Source organism: Pseudophryne corroboree, chromosome 9 (genome assembly GCF_028390025.1).
Source record: "Pseudophryne corroboree isolate aPseCor3 chromosome 9, aPseCor3.hap2, whole genome shotgun sequence".
In the NCBI taxonomy this organism is placed as follows: Eukaryota; Metazoa; Chordata; class Amphibia; order Anura; family Myobatrachidae; genus Pseudophryne; species Pseudophryne corroboree.
This window is the reverse complement of record NC_086452.1, coordinates 90615173-90633669: the sequence shown is the minus strand read 5'-3', so window position 1 is coordinate 90633669 and position 18497 is coordinate 90615173. Positions and strand designations below refer to the sequence as shown.

The 18497-nt window shown below is 47.7% G+C and overlaps 1 protein-coding gene across 1 annotated transcript in view; it reads right to left on the bottom strand.

The window, feature by feature from the left end:
* STIL (STIL centriolar assembly protein) overlaps positions 1 to 18497 on the bottom strand; it is a 121238-nt gene that overhangs the window by 61923 nt on the left and 40818 nt on the right. The window contains exons 6-7 of the mRNA XM_063939594.1: positions 5429 to 5676; positions 4315 to 4398 (exon numbers count right to left, since the gene is read on the bottom strand). Coding sequence (XP_063795664.1) covers positions 4315 to 4398; positions 5429 to 5676 — 332 coding nt within the window. The remainder of the gene's footprint in view (positions 1 to 4314; positions 4399 to 5428; positions 5677 to 18497) is intronic.

Genomic DNA, 18497 nt, shown 5'->3' with positions numbered 1-18497 from the left:
TTTGACATGAAGGTAAGCATCCTTGATGTCCCGAGACATCATGTAGTCCCCTTCTTCCAGGTTCGCAATCACTGCTCTGAGTGACTCAATCTTGAATTTGAACCTCTGTATGTAAGTGTTCAAAGATTTTAGATTTAAAAATCGGTCTCACCGAGCCGTCCGGCTTCGGTAGCACAACAGTGTGGAATAATACCCCGTTCCCTGTTGCAGGAGGGGTATCTTGATTATCACCTGCTGGGAATACAGCTTGTGAATGGCTTCCAAAACGGTCTCCCTGTCAGAAGGAGACATCGGTAAAGCCGACTTTAGGAAACGGCGAGGGGGAGACGTCTCGAATTCTAATTTGTACCCCTGAGATGTCACCTGAAGGATCCAGGGGTCTACTTGCGAGTGAGCCCACTGCGCGCTGAAATTCGTTGAGACGGGCCCCCCACCGTGCCTGATTCTGCTTGTAAAGCCCCAGCGTATACGGAGGGCTTGGCAGAGGCGGGAGAGGGATTCTGTTCCTGGGAACTGGCTGATTTCTGCAGCCTATTTCCTCTCCCTCTGTCACGGGGCAGAAATGAGGAACCTTTTGCCCGCTTATCCACGAAAAGACTGCGCCTGATAATACGGCGTCTTCTCATGTTGAGAGGCGACCTGGGGTACAAACGTGGATTTCCCAGCTGTTGCCGTGGCCACCAGGTCTGAAAGACCGACCCCAAATAACTCCTCCCTTAATAAGGCAATACTTCCAAATGCCGTTTGGAATACGCATCACCTGACCACTGACGTGTCCATAACCCTCTACTGGTAAAAATGGACAACGCACTTAGACTTGATGCCAGTCGGCAAATATTCCGCTGTGCATCACTCATATATAGAAATGCATCTTTCAAATGCTCTATAGGCAAAAATATACTGTCCCTATCTAGGGTATCAATATTTTCAGTCAGGGAATCCGACCACGCCAACCCAGCACTGCACATCCAGGCTGAGGCGATTGCTGGTCGCAGTATAACACCAGTATGTGTGTAAATACATTTTAGGATACCCTCCTGCTTTCTATCAGCAGGATCCTTAAGGGCGGCCATCTCAGGAGAGGATAGAGCCCTTACAAGCGTGTGAGCGCTTTATCCACCCTAGGGGGTGTTTCCCAACGCACCCTAACCTCTGGCGGGAAAGGATATAATGCCAATAACATTTTAGAAATTATCAGTTGTTATCGGGGGAAACCCACGCATCATCACACACCTCATTTAATTTCTCAGATTCAGGAAAACTACAGGTAGTTTTTCCTCACCGAACATAATACCCCTTTTTGGTGGTACTCGTATTATCAGAAATGTGTAAAACATTTTTCATTGCCTCAATCATGTAACGTGTGGCCCTACTGGAAGTCACATTTGTCTCTTCACCGTCGACACTGGAGTCCGTATCCGTGTCGGCGTCTATATTTGCCATCTGAGGTAACGGGCGCTTTAGAGCCCCTGACGGCCTATGAGACGTCTGGACAGGCACAAGCTGAGTAGCCGGCTGTCTCATGTCAACCACTGTCTTTTATACAGAGCTGACACTGTCACGTAATTCCTTCCAACAGTTCATCCACTCAGGTGTCGACCCCCTAGGGGGTGACATCACTATTACAGGCAATCTGCTCCGTCTCCACATCATTTTTCTCCTCATACATGTCGACACAAAAGTACCGACATACAGCACATGCACAGGGAATGCTCTGATAGAGGACAGGACCCCACTAGCCCTTTGGGGAGACAGAGGGAGAGTTTGCCAGCACACACCAGAGCGCTATATATATATTATATATATATACATATATATATATATATATATATATATACATACATATATACACAGGGATAACCTTATATAAGTGTTTTTCCCCTTATAGCTGCTGTATAGTTAATACTGCGCCTAATTTGTGCCCCCCTCTCTTTTTTAACCCTTTCTGTAGTGTAGTGACTGCAGGGGAGAGCCAGGGAGCTTCCCTCCAACGGAGCTGTGAGGGAAAATGGCGCCAGTGTGCTGAGGAGATAAGGCCGCCGATAAGGGGGCGGAGCCTATCTCCCGTTTTTTTATGTATTTTGGCAGGGGTTAAATGCATCCATATAGCCCAGGAGCTATATGTGATGCATTTTTTGCCATCCAAGGTGTTTATTATTGCGTCTCAGGGCGCCCCACCCAGCGCCCTGCACCCTCAGTGACCGGAGTGTGAAGTGTGCTGAGAGCAATGGCGCACAGCTGCAGTGCTGTGCGCTACCTTGTTGAAGACAGGATGTCTTCTGCCGCCGATTTTCCGGACCTCTTCTGCCTTCTGGCTCTGTAAGGGGGCCGGCGGCGCGGCTCTGGGACCCATCCAAGCTGGGCCTGTGATCGTCCCTCTGGAGCTAATGTCCAGTAGCCTAAGAAGCCCAATCCACTCTGCACGCAGGTGAGTTCGCTTCTTCTCCCCTTAGTCCCTCGATGCAGTGAGCCTGTTGCCAGCAGGTCTCACTGAAAATAAAAAACCTAAACTAAAACTTTCACTAAGAAGCTCAGGAGAGCCCCTAGTGTGCACCCTTCTCGTTCGGGCACAGAGATCTAACTGAGGCTTGGAGGAGGGTCATAGGGGGAGGAGCCAGTGCACACCAGATAGTCCTAAAGCTTTCTTTAGATGTGCCCAGTCTCCTGCGGAGCCGCTATTCCCCATGGTCCTTACGGAGTCCCCAGCATCCACTTAGGACGTTAGAGAAAAAAAAAATATCTATATTCTCCCCAAGCATATATACTGTACACTTCTAACTTTGTTATGTGAACTTTCCTCTCCCTCCAAAATTCTTCACCTTATCAGCTGTACTAATGGGGCACTGGCATAAGTCTGGAGCGATACAGGGGTCAGTTCTTTGCTGTACAGTCCCTGTGCTGGTCCTATACTGCAGTACCAAGATATGCTGGGATCTCGTCCTTTATCGCTATAAACGCAGCGTATGAACAGGTCACTTCAGTAAACACAACTAGAAGCAGCGTGAGGACTGGATAGAGACATGGCAGGTAGCTGGGAGATGCTGGGTTACAATTGTAACTTGGACAATCCTTTTTTCTTCTTCTGCATATGACAGTACAGTCACCAGTAGAGAATACTGCTAGGGGGCACGGAGCATCTGAGAAACATACTGCAATATAATACAATTTATTTTTTTATATTGGTATTTGAAAAGAAATTGAGAAATACTGAAAGCAAACATTATAGACGGCGTTCAATATGAAGTATTATGGAGCAGATCTAAATATCTGTCTACAGCTCACATTGCGCATTTATTAGTCTAAGTAGCAGATTCTGATACCACCTCCACGGGCTATAAGCAGAACCTGCCTTCTGCAGTTAACACATGGAAGGCACTAGGACCTGTTACAGCGGCTTTCATGCCTTATATAGGGGTATATTCAATGTCAAATAACTTAATTTGTTGAAAAACGGGGCTTTTTCGACCAAAAAACTATGTCGAATCGGATTCGACAATTCAATACGGCACTTATCGACAAAAAACCTGTAGTTTCAGTTTCGACTTGACTATTCGACAATTTCATGTCTGTAATGTTAAAAATGCGTCATTTCGACAAAAGTATATTCAATTGAAGAATGTCGATTCGACATCAGTGCTTTTCGACATTCATTTCGTCAATTTCATTACGCCTACTTTTTCTGGCGTGAGCTGATAAGAAATCCTAAATACTTTTATTTTTTGGTGCTTTTTTGATTTCTAATAGCATATCTATTTATATGATTATCTACTTGGTTTTTCTATTTATGACCCACAGTATTATGTATTCGATTTTTTAAAAGAATATTTTTTCCTGTACTCCGCTGAGGGAAATGTACCCATGATTCCACAGTTTTACCCAGGATACACTTCTCCAAAGCCACTCCTCACTCCAAAACCAAATTGATTACGCTGCAGCTCCTCACTCCGCTCTGCAGGTTCACAAAATGGCTGCTGGGCATGCAACAAACAAGCCCTATACAGGATTCCAAACGGCGGGAAGTCGAATCCAGGCCGCCCACTATTCGACGATTCGTCCGTTTTCGACAGAGGGCGTGTCGAATCCGTTTTTAATTGAATATGTCGAATTCAGGGTCCCGGGTGGAGGGTTTCGGCTGTCGAATAGTGTTGAATCCAAAAACGGACGAATCCATGCCGCAATTCGACATCAATTGAATATACCCCTTAATCTGCCCCGCTTTTATAGTTTGGGTCATTTAAGCAAATAATGGAAACCACATCATTACTATTAACATGGACTCAAAATTCAGATATACATAGCTACACACAAACTTACATTCCAACAAGTGGCAATGTATACGCCTTTGGATCAGATTCCAGAACAAGGAGCAGTTTCCGTGTTTGATCCATTGTCAGATACCTATTTACATAGGAGGAAAATAAAATGTAAGTAGAATAAGCAGTGTTTGTGTTGATCAGACTTTTCTTCCGAAACCAATGCATTCTAGAATAGAATTTATCTGCCTCCCTACCCTCCATCAGAGTAAATGTGCCCATACACTTCTGCGATTTGGGCAGATTTCGACGGATCGGGCCGAGAAATCAGATGAAAAGTGGCAAATCGCAGGCGTTTTACCGCAGATTCCGATCCGCGGCCCCGTGCTCATCAGATCGCAGTTGGAGATCGCAAGGGCTGCACTATACATTTGTCGGATCCCGAAGCCTTGGCTGGGATCGCGTACGATACATCGTATGCAAAAGGACCGCGCACAATGCATCATATGTGATCCTGCCGCCTGGGAGCTCAAGGGCATCCTATGTGACTTCTCCCCTTAACACGTCATTTGGCAAGTATGAAATATTCCAGAATATTTTGTTACTTCTGCTCCTACACAATTGTCCTGGATTACCACCTCTTCACACAGCTCATGCAAAACCTCGATGTATTGTTTCTATAACTAAAAACTATATACAGACCATCCCTCGATAAAACCTATGCTGATGGAGGAAGGGGCGGGGTCAATAAGCCACTGTGATATTACTACATGCTTCATTTTCCTGTACTCCTTTATTGTATGCAAGAGACAACTGCTGATGTTGGAGACGTGTCAGCGTTCCAACATAACTTTGTGGATGCTGTCTGGAACAGTTATCCCTCCGCTGAATACCCTCCCTCAAGTTGAACACGTTCAAATTAAACCTAGCTCAGCAAGACCTAAATCAAGCTTAATATTATTCTTCATTAATCTAGATTGTTTTTCCCTAACTTCAAAAGTTAGTTTCCATACATTCAAAGTAAAATTACGTAAAATAAAAATATATAAAAATGAGTAAAACAGAAACAAAACAAGTGCTTCACAAAACACTTCATTGCAACGGTGGAAAAAAAAAAAAAAAAAAACAAGCATTTGTAGAAACACATTATTTTGATTTCATTAAGGAACACTTACCCGCATTTGTGTGTGCCTTGAAGCTGTGCAATATTATGGTGACTGCTCAGGTTCCTGGCTAGGGCTGTGGGTATAATTGGGACAGGCTTTATAGGAGTACTTTCAAATGTATTCGCTACAGTGACAGCCGCCCAGCGAAGATCAAAGTGAAGATTGTCCATGTTCTCAGAGTAAGTGATATGAGCTCTCATCGTCAGCAATTTACAGAGATCCAAGGCTTCTTTGCTGTGAAGATGGCTCTGCAGGCCCTTAAAACAAAAATACAAGAATTTCTTTTCATCTGCAAAACAATACAATTAAAGCCCAACGGCAGTAACTCCCCGACTCCTTCCTACTACTTGACATTCAGAAAGGACTAGATCAGCCTTGTAGGTAAGAAGGAGCAGGAGATAGAAATAACCCTCGAAAACACAGATCATAGCAATAACCCAAAAAACATACACGATAATAGTTATCTTCTATAAAGGTATTAAAGATAACATTTATTCCAACATAGGTATAGGGGTATCTATTAATTCCATATAGCTTGGTTTTAATCCCATCATTGCAATATTTAGTACAGCAAGATCCCCATGAACTATTAGGTGCAAATCACGATGCAGAAGAACCAAGGCCATAAAGAGTAGGGAGCACGGATAAAGATTCACGTATGGTACAGTCCCATATTGTTTGCACTAAGAGTCCCAATTGGAGGGTAGCTTTTGATGAAAGACGGCCTACAGAATAGCCAAAGCCAGGATAGTGTAACAATGCCAGCATCCTTTAGAATTACAACTACTGAACCCTGTGAATGTGGTCTATTCCTTGTGACATAAGGGTCTCAACCATTCGATTCCCTCTTCATTTTTTATATTCACTGCTTCCCATCAACACTTTCATCCAGCACTGTATATACCAACGCCACAGGATCTGGCATACGGACGTGACAAATGCTCATCTAGCCTGCAGCTTGCCGTATTTGTGGCAGGCCAGGCACAGCAAGTGTGCCTGCGACTAGGGCATGCGCCCAACTACGCGTGCCCATAGAAATACATGGCAGCGTACTAAGGAGCAGCTCTGCATACTAAGGCAAACGTGCGCCTATGGCGCTGCAAGCGTGCCCATGCTGCAGGCTGGATGAGCGTGGCTACATCTGTACATGTAGCCTGCCACTAGAAAGCCAATAGATCCTAACAGGTATTCCAGGTAATAAAAGAGATCCAGAGACTGTGGGCATTCAAAGCAAACACAAATGACAATTTAAAGGATGTGAATGCACTAGATAAAAACCTGACAGGCGTAAAGACAACCAATATCTAGTTATGTGTAATACATGTAGCACCATGGGGTATAGACAGGTCCACTAGGAGCCATGGGCACTACAGAAGTTTGATTAGGTGTGCTGGCTCCTAAACCAGGTGGGAGTGCGCTAAGGTTCCTGCAGAACTGATCGACCAAACTGAAGGTCCTCAGAGGCCAAAGTATCGAACTTGTAAAACTTAGCAAACGTTCGAACCTGACCAAGCAGCTGCTCGGCAGAGCTGTAAAAGCCGAGACACCCCAAGCAGCCGCTCAATAAGAACCCACGACCTAGTAGAGTGGGCCTGTACAAATCTTGGAACCTGCAAACCTGCCGTGGAATAAGCATGCTGGATAGGGAGCCTGATCGAGCGTGCAACAGACTACTTCGAAGGAGGACACCCAATCTTACTTGGATCATAGGCAACAAACAGAGAGTCAGATTTCCTGTGACGAGCTGTTCTCTTTACATACACCTTCAAAGCCCTCACAACATCCAGAGACTTTGAAGCAGCAGAGGTGTCCTTAACAACCAGAACCACAATAGGTTGGTTAATGTGAAACGCGGACACCACCTTAGGAAGAAATTGCTGACGAGTCCGGAGTTCAACTCTGTCCTTAAAGAAAATCAAGTAGGGGCTCTTGTGAGACAACGGGGGTCATTCCCGCGGAATGCGCATGCGCGGCGGCCGCAGTGCACGACGTTGCCTGGCGACAGGGGTAGCCGGGTTACGTCGCAACTACTGATGGAAGCGGTCGCAGAGCCGACCGCAAAGAAGATTAACAGGAAGAAGTTCCAGGGCGGATCCGGACCGTTTGGAGCCGTTTTCAGGGAGTGGTGAGTAAAACGCAGGCGTGTCCAGGACAATGGAGGGTGGAGGTGTGACGTCAAAGCTGGGCCCATCATCGCTGGATCCATCGCACAGGGTAACTATGTATAGGCCTAGTCTTCTTTTGCTTGAAATTTTTTAAGCTTAGCAGGGCTGCACAAGTGTTCGCAGTCCTGCTAAGCTAAAATACACTCCCCCATAGGCGTGTTCTAGTTGATCGCAGCAGCAAAAGTTGCTGGCTGCGATCAACTCGGAATGACCACCAACGTCCCCAGCTCAGACACACGTCTTGCTGAAGCCAAGGCCAATAGTGTGACGGTCTTCCACGCAAGGTATTTTACGTCTACCTCATGTAACAGTTCAAACCAGTCTGACTGGAGGAACTGCAGCACCAAATTGAGATACCAAGGTGCCGTGGGAGGCGCAAAGGGAGGTTGTATGTGCAGAACACCTTTCAAGAAAGTCTGGACCTCAGGGAGAGAAGCCAATTGTTTCTGAAAGAAAATAAACAAGGCAGAAATCTGGACTTTTATGGAGCCTAGACATAGGCCCAAAGCCAGGCTCGAATGCAGAAAAAGCAGGAAACGTCCCAGATGAAATTCTACAGCAGAATGGAGTCTACTCTCACACCAAGAGACATAGTTCTTCCAGATATGGTGGTAACGTTTAGACGTTACCCCTCTTCTTGGCTTGGATCATAGTCGGGATGACCTTGTCAGGAATCCCTCTCCAGGCTAGAATCAGCCGTACAACTTCCATGCCGTTAAACGTAGCCGCGGTAAGTCTTGATAGACGCAGAAAATCCCCGGGAAGAGGTAGAGGCCACGGATCTTCGAGCAGCATCTCGAGAAGATCCGCATACCAGGCCCTTCGTGGCCAGTCTGGAGCAATGAGGATTGCTTGACCCTTTTCCTTTATTTTATTTTTTTTAATTCTTGGGATAAGAGGAAGTGGAGGAAACACAGCTGGTAAACCCATGGAGTTGTCAGGGTGTCTACCGGCACTGCTTGTGGGTCTCTCGACCTGGAATAATACCGCTTGAGCTTCTTGTTGAGTCAAGAGGCAATCATGTCGATTTGTGGATAGCCCCACCGACGTGTCAACCACCGGAACACCTCCGAGTGAACGCCCCATACTCCCAGGTGCAAGGTCGTGTCTGCTGAGGAAGTCTGCTCCCGGAATGAATACCGCCAACACCACAGCGTGTTTTTCCGCCAAGAGGAGAATTCTTGACACCTCTGACATTGCAGCTCTGCTTTTTGTTCCGCCCTGTCGGTTTGTGTGCGTCACTACCGTCACATTGTCAGACTGGACCTGAATGGTCTGATTCTGAAGAAACGAGGATTGCTGAAGGGCGTTGTAGATAGCCCTGAGTTCCAGGATGTTTACTGGAAAGACAACTTCTTGACTTGACCATCTTTTCTGAAACTGCACCCCCTGGATGACTGCGGCCCAACCTTTGAGGCTTGCGTCTGTGGTTAGCAGAATCCAATTCTGAATACCGAACCTCCGACCCTCGATGAGGTGAGAAGTTTGTAACCACCACAGGAGGGAGATCATGGCTTTTGGGGACAGACGAATCCTCTAGCGCAAGTGAAGATGCGATCCGGACAATTTGTCCAACAGATCCAGCTGGAAGGGCCTCGCATGAAACCTTCCGTACTGAATCGCCTCGTAAGAGGCCACCATTTCCCCCAGAAAGCGAATGCAGAGATCCGGGTTGGCGTCAGGACAACCCGAACCATCGACTGGATTACCATTGCCTTTTCCAAGGGAAGGAATACTTTCTGAGACTGTCCAGTATCGTTCCCAGGAAAGGAAGCCTCTGCGTTGGTTCTAGGTGAGATTACGGTGTGTTCGGAATCCACCCATGATCCAGGAGTAGTCTGGTTGAGAGCCAATGTTATCCAACAACCGCTCCCTGGACGGTGCCTTTATCAGATGATCGTCCAGGTACGGAATTATGGGGGTCATTCCGAGTTGATCGTAGCTTTGCAAAATTTTGAACAGCTACGATCAACTTTCCTGACATGCGGGGGGACGCCCAGCACGGGGCTAGCCCGCCCCGCATGTCAGTCCGGGCCCCATCGCAGAAGTGCAAAAGGCATCGCACTGGTAAGCCTGATATGAAGAATCTGAGGCGGAAGCTCCTGGAACTCCAGTCTGTAGCCCTGGGATACAAGGCGTATAACCCAGGGATCCTGGCACGATCTTGTCCAGATGTGACTGAAGAATTTTAGCCGGGCTCCCACTCGACTGTCTTCCAGGCATCGCGGTCCACCATCATGCGGAAGGTTTTGAGGAAGCAGAGCCTGAGCTCTGTTCCTGTGAACCAGCAGTAGCTGGTTTTCATGGTCTACCTCTAGCACCTCTGGCGGTGGGAGAGGACCTCTGGCCTTGCCCCTAAACTTGGCAGTCTGAAAGGACTGCAAGTTGGATCCTGAATAGGCCTTCCTAGCTGGGGCAACTGCAGAAGGTATGGACTTACCCGCAGTAGCTTTGGAGATCCATTTGTCTATTTCATCTCCAAATAAGGCCTCGCCTGTGAAAGGTAGGCCTTCCACGCCTTTCTTGGAGTCCACATCCGTAGACCACTGGCGTAGCCATAAGCCCCTGCGTGCCGACACTGCCATAGCTGTAGTGCATGCGTTAAGCAAGCCTCTATCTTATGGCTTCCACCATAAAATTTGCAGTGTCCTGAATATGTTGCAGGAGCAAAATAATCTCGAGGTAAGGTGTCTAACACCTCAATTAGGTTACCCGACCATTTAGCAATGGCTTGCGTAATCCACCCACATGCTATAGTGGGTCTCTGGGCCACCTCCAGCAGCTGTATACAAAGATTTCAGCGTAGTCTCAATTTTGCGATCAGCCGCATCTTTTAGGGAGGCTGCACCCGGGACAGGCAATACAATTTTTCATGACAGCATGGCGACTGATGCATCCACTATTGGTGGATTTTCCCCATCCTCAGGAGGAAAAGATGATAACCATTTAGGGATATGAAATTTCTTATCTGGATTACCCACGGTTCTTCAAACAGGGTATCGAGTTTCTTTTACACAGGAAAATTAACTGAGGATTTTTTCTTTATATTAAAGTAAGATACCACACTACCCTCTGTCACATTATGAGTCAGAGTGTACGATATGGGCCAAAGAACGTTTTTGCGGACAAATGGCAGGGGACTGAGACGTTGGTCTGGGTACAGTCTTTTTTTTTTTTTCTTTATAAACTCAGCCATAGTCTGTCTTAAGTATTGCGGCTTTTTCTCATTCCAAGATAATTTAGTAGAAATGGTAGAAATCATTCCCCTAATAGAGTCCAGCCATGCTGGTTCTGCCCCACTAGCCTGGGAAGGGATACTACACTGAGTACACACTAGTGAACCCCCTGGGGAAGAGGAACACTGTGCCTTACATACTGTAGCAGAGACAACACACACACACACACACACACACACAGGAAAAAGGTTAAATGCACAATTAACCCACAAAGCCCTTCCAGGGAGAGACAGAAAGAGTATGGAACTAGCACACGGCGCACTTGTCGCTAATGCCAAGCTTAGTTGGGTCGCAGACCAAGTACCTAGATTAGGGACTTAATACACTAAAGTCGCTCCCCCCCCCCCCCCACTATGACTCCCTGGTACCGCTGAGGTAATCTGGAGTCTCTCCGGAGGAGCTGCGCATCCCTGTCAGTCAGCGTCTGTCAGCTGCAGTAGGGAAAATGGCGCTGGTGAGCTGCTGAATCCGCTCATAGTGAAGCCCCGCCCTTTCAAGGGCACACGGTCTTCCCGCTATTCTTTATACTGGCTGTGTTTGTGTGCATAAAATGGAGTACATCTCCTTTTATGGCTGTGGTGCCAGTCTGGGTTCCAATTCTGACACTCGCCTTGCTGTCGCTAAGGCCAACAACATGACCACCTTCCAGGTAAGAAATTTCAACTCAACCTTGTTAAGCGGTTCAAACCAGTGTGATTTTAGGAACTGCAATACCACGTTCTGGTCCCATGGTGCCACTGGAGGCACAAAAGGGGGCTGGATGTGCAGCACTCCCTTTACAAACGTCTGGACTTCTGGAAGAGAGGCCAATTCCTTCTGAAAGAAAATCGAGAGGGCCGAAATCTGTACCTTAACAGAGCCTAATTTCAGTCCGATATCCACTCCTGTCTGTAGGAAGTGGAGAAGACGACCCAGATGAAAATCTTCCGTAGGTGCATTCTTGGTCTCACACCAAGACACATACTTTCGCCAGATACGGTGATAATGTTTTATCGTCACCTCCTTCCTAGCCTTTATTAACGTAGGGATGACCTCTTCCGGAATCCCCTTTTTCGCTAGGATTCGGCGTTCAACCGCCATGCCGTCAAACGTAACCGCGGTAAGTCTTGAAATACACAGGGCCCCTGCTGCAACAGGTCTTCCCTCAGAGGAAGAGGCCAGGGATCTCCTGTGAGCATCTCTTGTAGATCCGAGTACCAGGCCCTTCGAGGCGAGTCTGGGACAACGAGTATCGTTCGTACTCTTCTTCGTCTTATGATCCTCAACACTTTTTGTGATGAGAGGAAGAGGAGGAAAACACGTAGACCGATTTGAACACCCACGGTGTTACCAGAGCGTCCACTGCTATTGCCTGAGGGTCCCGAGACCTGGCGCAGTACCTCTGAAGTTTTTTGTTGAGGCGTGACACCATCATGTCTATTTGAGGAGTTCCCCAAAGACGTGTTACTTCTGCAAAGACTTCTTGATGAAGTCCCCACTCTCCTGGATGGAGATCGTGTCTGCTGAGGAAGTCTGCTTCCCAGTTGTTCACTTCCAGAATGAAGACATCTGACAGAGCGCTTACATGATTTTCCGCCCAGCGAAGGATCCTTGTGGCTTCCGCCATCGCGACTCTGCTTTTTGTCCCGCCTTGGCGGTTCACATGAGCCACTGCTGTGACATTGTCTGATTGAATCAGAACCGGTAGGTTTCGAAGAAAACTCTCCGCTTGTCGAAGGCCGTTGTAAATGGCCCTGAGTTCCAACACATTGATGTGTAGACAGGACTCCTGGTCTGACCAAAGACCCTGAAAATGTTTTCCCTGTGTGACCGCTCCCCATTCTCGGAGGCTCGCGTCCGTGGTAACCAGGATCCAATCCTGAATTCCGAACCTGCGACCCTCCAGGAGGTGAGCACTTTGCAACCACCACAGGAGGGACACTCTGGTCCCTGGGGACAGAGTTATTTTCCGATGTAAGTGCAGATGGGACCCGGACCACTTGTCCAGAAGGTCCCATTGAAAAGTCCTTGCATGGAACCTGCCGAAGGGAATGGCCTCGTAGGCCGCCACCATTTTCCCCAGAACTCGAGTGCATTGGTGAACTGACACCCTTTTCGGTTTTAGCAGGTCTCTGACCATGTTCTGTATGTCTTGGGCTCTCTCTATTGGGCGGAAAACCTTCCTTTGTTCCGTATCCAGTATCATACCTAGGAACGGTAGTCGAGTTGTCGGAATCAACTGTGACTTCGGTAGATTTAGAATCCAACCGTGTTGCTGGAGCACTCTCAACGAGAGCGCCGCACTGTTCAGCAATTTCTCCCTTGATCTCGCTTTTATCAGGAGATCGTCCAAGTATGGGATAATTGTGACTCCATGCTTGCGCAGGACCACCATAATTTCCGCCATTATCTTGGTGAAAATCCTCGGGGCCGTGGAGAGTCCAAACGGCAACGTCTGAAATTGGTAATGACAATCCTGTACAGCGAATCTCAGGTATTCCTGATGGGGGGCATATATGGGGACATGAAGGTACGCATCCTTTATGTCCAGAGACAACATAAACGCCCCCTCCTCCATGTTGGCTATTATCGCTCTGAGAGATTTCATTTTGAATTTGAATCTTCTTATGTACAGGTTTAGGGATTTCAGATTCAAAATAGATCTGACAAAACCGTCCGGTTTCGGGACCACAAATAGGGTTGAATAGTAACCTCTTCCCTGCTGGTGCAGGGGAACCTTGATTATCACTTGCTGTATACACAACGTTTGAATTGCAGCCAACACTACATCCCTTTCCGATGTGGAAGCTGGTAGGGCAGATTTGAAAAATCGGCGCGGGGGCACCTCCTCGAATTCCAATTTGTAACCCTGGGAAACTATTTCCAACACCCAGGGATTCAGGTCCGAACTGACCCAGGCCTGACTGAAAAGTCGAAGACGTGCCCCCACTGGTGCGGACTCCCTCAGGGGAGCCCCAGCGTCATGCTGTGGGTTTTGGAGCAGCCAGGGAGGACTTTGGTTCCTGGGCACCTGCCGAAGCAGGTGCTCTCTTGCCTCTGCCCTTACCTCTGGCGAGGAAAGAGGATCCCCGACCTCTTTTGGACTTGTGCGACCGAAAGGACTGCATCTGATAGGGGCAGTGATCGCAAAAACGCGCTATGGCGCGTATTTTACCCAATTATTGATTGTGGGGACTCACAATTAAAAACCCGCAGGGTCCCTCAGGACGCGCTCTGACTTAGCAGCGCTGTCCGTGAATTTTCGTCTCCACGGCAGCAGAGGGAGGAACTTGGAAGGGGAGGAGACCATCGAGGGTGTATTCACTCCCGCCTCCCCTCACTCTGCTCCGCGCGCACACCGCCCCCTCTCCTGCCGGCGCCTCCCAACTTAGCCTCGCTGGCCCCACCCCTTCTGTCTGCGCTGTGTCTGTATGTGTTTGTATGTGTTTGTGCAGCGGCGGGACGTTTCCATGGCAACAGGCACTGGCGGCTATCAGCGCTCCTCCCGCGGCAGCCCGGCCTGAGCACCAGCAGGTCCCAGTGTGAGCGGCGTCCGCCCAGTACTCCATGGCACCGTACAGTCAGGGGGATGGAAAGAAGGAGATCTGCTGAAGGTAAGAAGAGAGCACAGCGCAGGGTCAGCACCGGCCAGCGGGAGGCGGCACAGCAGTGTAGTCTCAGGCTTCTCCCGTACACCACCGCGCACCCGCTCCTCTACGAGATCCAGCTTCACCTGGCCCGAACCTGCACTACAGGTGACAGATGGAGGATGCTGGAGGATGTGCGATTGTGCCCAGACAAAAATCCGGAGGCTGATGTCCTGTAATGCAGGGACAGCCGAGCCTCTGCCTGCCCACAGGACCCCTCTCTCAGTGCCTTCCTCTAAAGTTTGTGTGCAGGATCCCTGGAGGGGTCTGCACCGTTCATAGCATCCTCCTGGCTGTGCGACTGATGTGACTGACAGTAGGCTCTGTGGTCATGGCCTCCTCCTTGTTATGTGGCCTTAGCTAAAGTTGTTCTGAGAGAGCACAATACATGTTGTGTGACAAATGAAATCCCTATACACTGTGTTCCTGCAAACATTGCTGTTGTAGTGTCATTACCGTAACTATCACCGATGTAAAATAGTACTGGTCACCTAGAATTCTAAGTGGTTTTTTAATGTTATTTTAGTCATACTGTATTGAATGATGGCATTAGCATATTATCAATGTACATTACTGCCTCATATCTTCTGAAAGATGGATTATTTTGTATAAGTGCTCTACCTGGCGCAGTGTGAATAACGTGCTCTACCTGGCGCAATGTGTATAACGTGCTCTACCTGGCGCACTGTGTATAACGTGCTCTACCTGGCGCACTGTGTATAACGTGCTCTACCTGGCGCAGTGTGAATAACGTGCTCTACCTGGCGCAGTGTGTATAACGTGCTCTACCTGGCGCAGTGTGTATAACGTGCTCTACCTGGCGCAGTGTGTATAACGTGCTCTACCTGGCGCAGTGTGTATAATGTGCTCTACCTGGCGCAGTGTGTGTAACATGCTCTACCTAGTGCAATATGTATAACGTGCTCTACCTGGCGCAGTGTGTATAACGTGCTCTACCTGGCGCAGTGTGTGTAACGTGCTCTACCTGGCGCAGTGTGTGTAACGTGCTCTACCTGGCGCAGTGTGTGTAACGTGCTCTATCTGGCGCAGTGTGTGTAACGTGCTCTATCTGGCGCAATGTGTGTAACGTGCTCTACCTGGCGCAATGTGTGTAACGTGCTCTACCTGGCGCAATGTGTGTAACGTGCTCTACTTGGCGCAATGTGTGTAACATGTATGGGAGGTCCTACCTGGTGCAGTGTGTACAAGCGGCACTACTGTGATGTGGCCATGCCCCTTTTCCACGAAAACATGAACCTAAATTTTTGCTGCGCGCCTTCGGCGTGCACTGTTCTTTCTTTCTTCACTTTGTAGGTGCAGGAGAACCAATTTAGTTTCTGCAAAAGGCCACCAAAATGTGTACTTACGGCCCTGTTGCAGAGTGTCCTGTATGCTACACAGCCCAGCAGCACTGTCACCCCCTCCTCCCACTTGCAGTACTTTTGTAGTGTCAAAATGAAGTCTGTGTTTTTATATTGGAATCATTAATAAGATTAATAAGAACCTGTATTCTGATGGAACCCAAAAAAGGACAGCCAGGACCCCAATTTTTAAAAGTGAGGGGTCCCTGGGACCCAATTTTTTGGGGGCTTAGAGCGATCACTGATGGTGTTACTTTCTTTTGCTGTTGGGGTATATTAGGTAAAAAATTTGATTTACCTGCTGTGGCTGTGGAAACCAGGTCCGTCAGCCCATCCCCAAACAATACATCACCCTTGTAGGGTAGTACTTCCATGTTTCTTGGAATCCGCATCACGCGTCCATTGGCGAGTCCATAAGGATCTTCTCGCTGAGACAGACATGGCATTGGCCCTAGAAGCTAGCAATCCAATGTCCCTTTGAGCATCCCTCATAAATAAGACTGCGTATTTAATATGGGCTAGAGTCAGGAATATAGTATCCTTATCCATATTATCAAATTGATCTGTCAGCTCATCTGTCCAAGCTGCAATTGCGCTACACACCCATGCCGACGCAATTGATGGTCTTAGCACAGCACCCGTATGAGAATAAATACACTTTAAGGTAGTTTCTTGCCTGCGATCTGCAGGGTCCTTAAGGGCTGCTGTGTCAGGAGACGGTAGCGCCACTTTCTTGGACAAGCGCGTCAGGGCTTTGTCCACAGTGGGGGGCGATTCCCAAATCTCCCTGTCCTGCTTAGGGAAAGGGTATGCCATATAAATTCTTTTGGGGATATTCGGTCTCTTATCCGGAGTCTCCCAAGCTTTTCCAAAGAATTCATTTAATTCATGAGATGTGGGAAAGTTAATAATCTGTTTCTTTTCCTTAAACATGTGTACCCTTGTGTCGGGGACAGAGGGTTCATCCACAATATGCAACACATCCCTTATTGCCACAATCATACACTGAATGGTTTTAGTCACCCTAGGGTGCAATTTTACTTCGTCATAGTCGACACTGGAATCAGAACTAGAGATGAGCGGGTTCGGTTCCTCGGAATCCGAACCCGCCCGAACTTCAGTTTTTTTTTTACACGGGGCCGAGCGACTCGGATCTTCCCGCCTTGCTCGGTTAACCCGAGCGCGCCCGAACGTCATCATCCCGCTGTCGGATTCTCGCGAGACTCGGATTCTATATAAGGAGCCGCGCGTCGCCGCCATTTTCACACGTGCATTGAGATTGATAGGGAGAGGACGTGGCTGGCGTCCTCTCCGTTTAGAGTGACTAGTACTAGAGAGACACAAATTTTGGGGAGCATATAGGAGTACTACTTGCTGCTGATAGTGTGACCAGTGCCACCAGTTTAATTAATCCGTTCTCTGCCTGAAAAAAAACGATACACAGTGTGACAGTCACACATACCATATCTGTGCTCAGCCCAGTGTGCTGCATCATATACTGTATATCATTATCTGACTGCTGAGTGCTCACTGCTCACACAGCTTAATTGTGGGGGAGACTGGGGAGCAGTTATAGCAGGAGTACATATTTTAAGTACAGTGCACACTTTTGCTGCCAGAGTGCCACTGCCAGTGTGACTGACCAGTGACCACTGACCACCAGTATTGTGATTGTCTGCTGACCACCAGTATATTGTGATTGTCTGCCTGAAAAAGTTAAACACTCGTCGTGTGGTGTTTTTATAAACGCATTCTGCAGACAGTGTCCAGCAGGTCCGTCATTACTAATATATACCTGTCCGGCTGCAGTACTAGTGTGATATATATATATATATTTTAATTTTATCTCATTATCATCCAGTCTATATTCGCAGCAGACACAGTACGGTAGTCCACGGCTGTAGCTACCTCTGTGTCGGCAGTCGCTCGTCCATCCATAATTGTATACCACCTACCCGTGGTTTTTTTTTTTTTCTATCTTCTTGATACTAGTAGCTTACTTTAGGAGTCTGCAGTGCTGAGTCTGACAGACAGTGTCCAGCAGGTCCGTCATTACATAAATATATACCTGTCCGGCTGCAGTACTAGTGTGATATATATATACACTGCTCAAAAAAATAAAGGGAACACTAAAATAACACATCCTAGATCTGAATGAATGAAATATTCTTATTAAATACTTTGTTCTTTACATAGTTGAATGTGCTTACAACAAAATCACACAAAAATTATCAATGGAAATCAAATTAATTAACCCATGGAGGTCTGGATTTTGAGTCACCCTCAAAATTAAAGTGGAAAAACACACTACATGCTGAACCAACTTTGATGTAATGTCCTTAAAACAAGTCAAAATGAGGTTTAGTAGTGTGTGTGGCCTCCACGTGCCTGTATGACCTCCTTACAACCCACACAAGTGGCTTAGGTAGTGCAGCTCATCCAGGATGGCACATCAATGCGAGCTGTGGCAAGAAGGTTTATTGTGTCTGTCAGCGTAGTGTCCAGAGCATAGAGGCGCTACCAGGAGACAGGCCAGTACATCAGGAGACGTGGAGGAGGCCGTAGGAGGGCAACAACCCAGCAGCAGGACCGCTACCTCCGCCTTTGTGCAAGGAGGAACAGGAGTAGCACTGCCAGAGCCCTGCAAAATGACCTCCAGCAAGCCACAAATGTGCATGTGTCTACTCAAA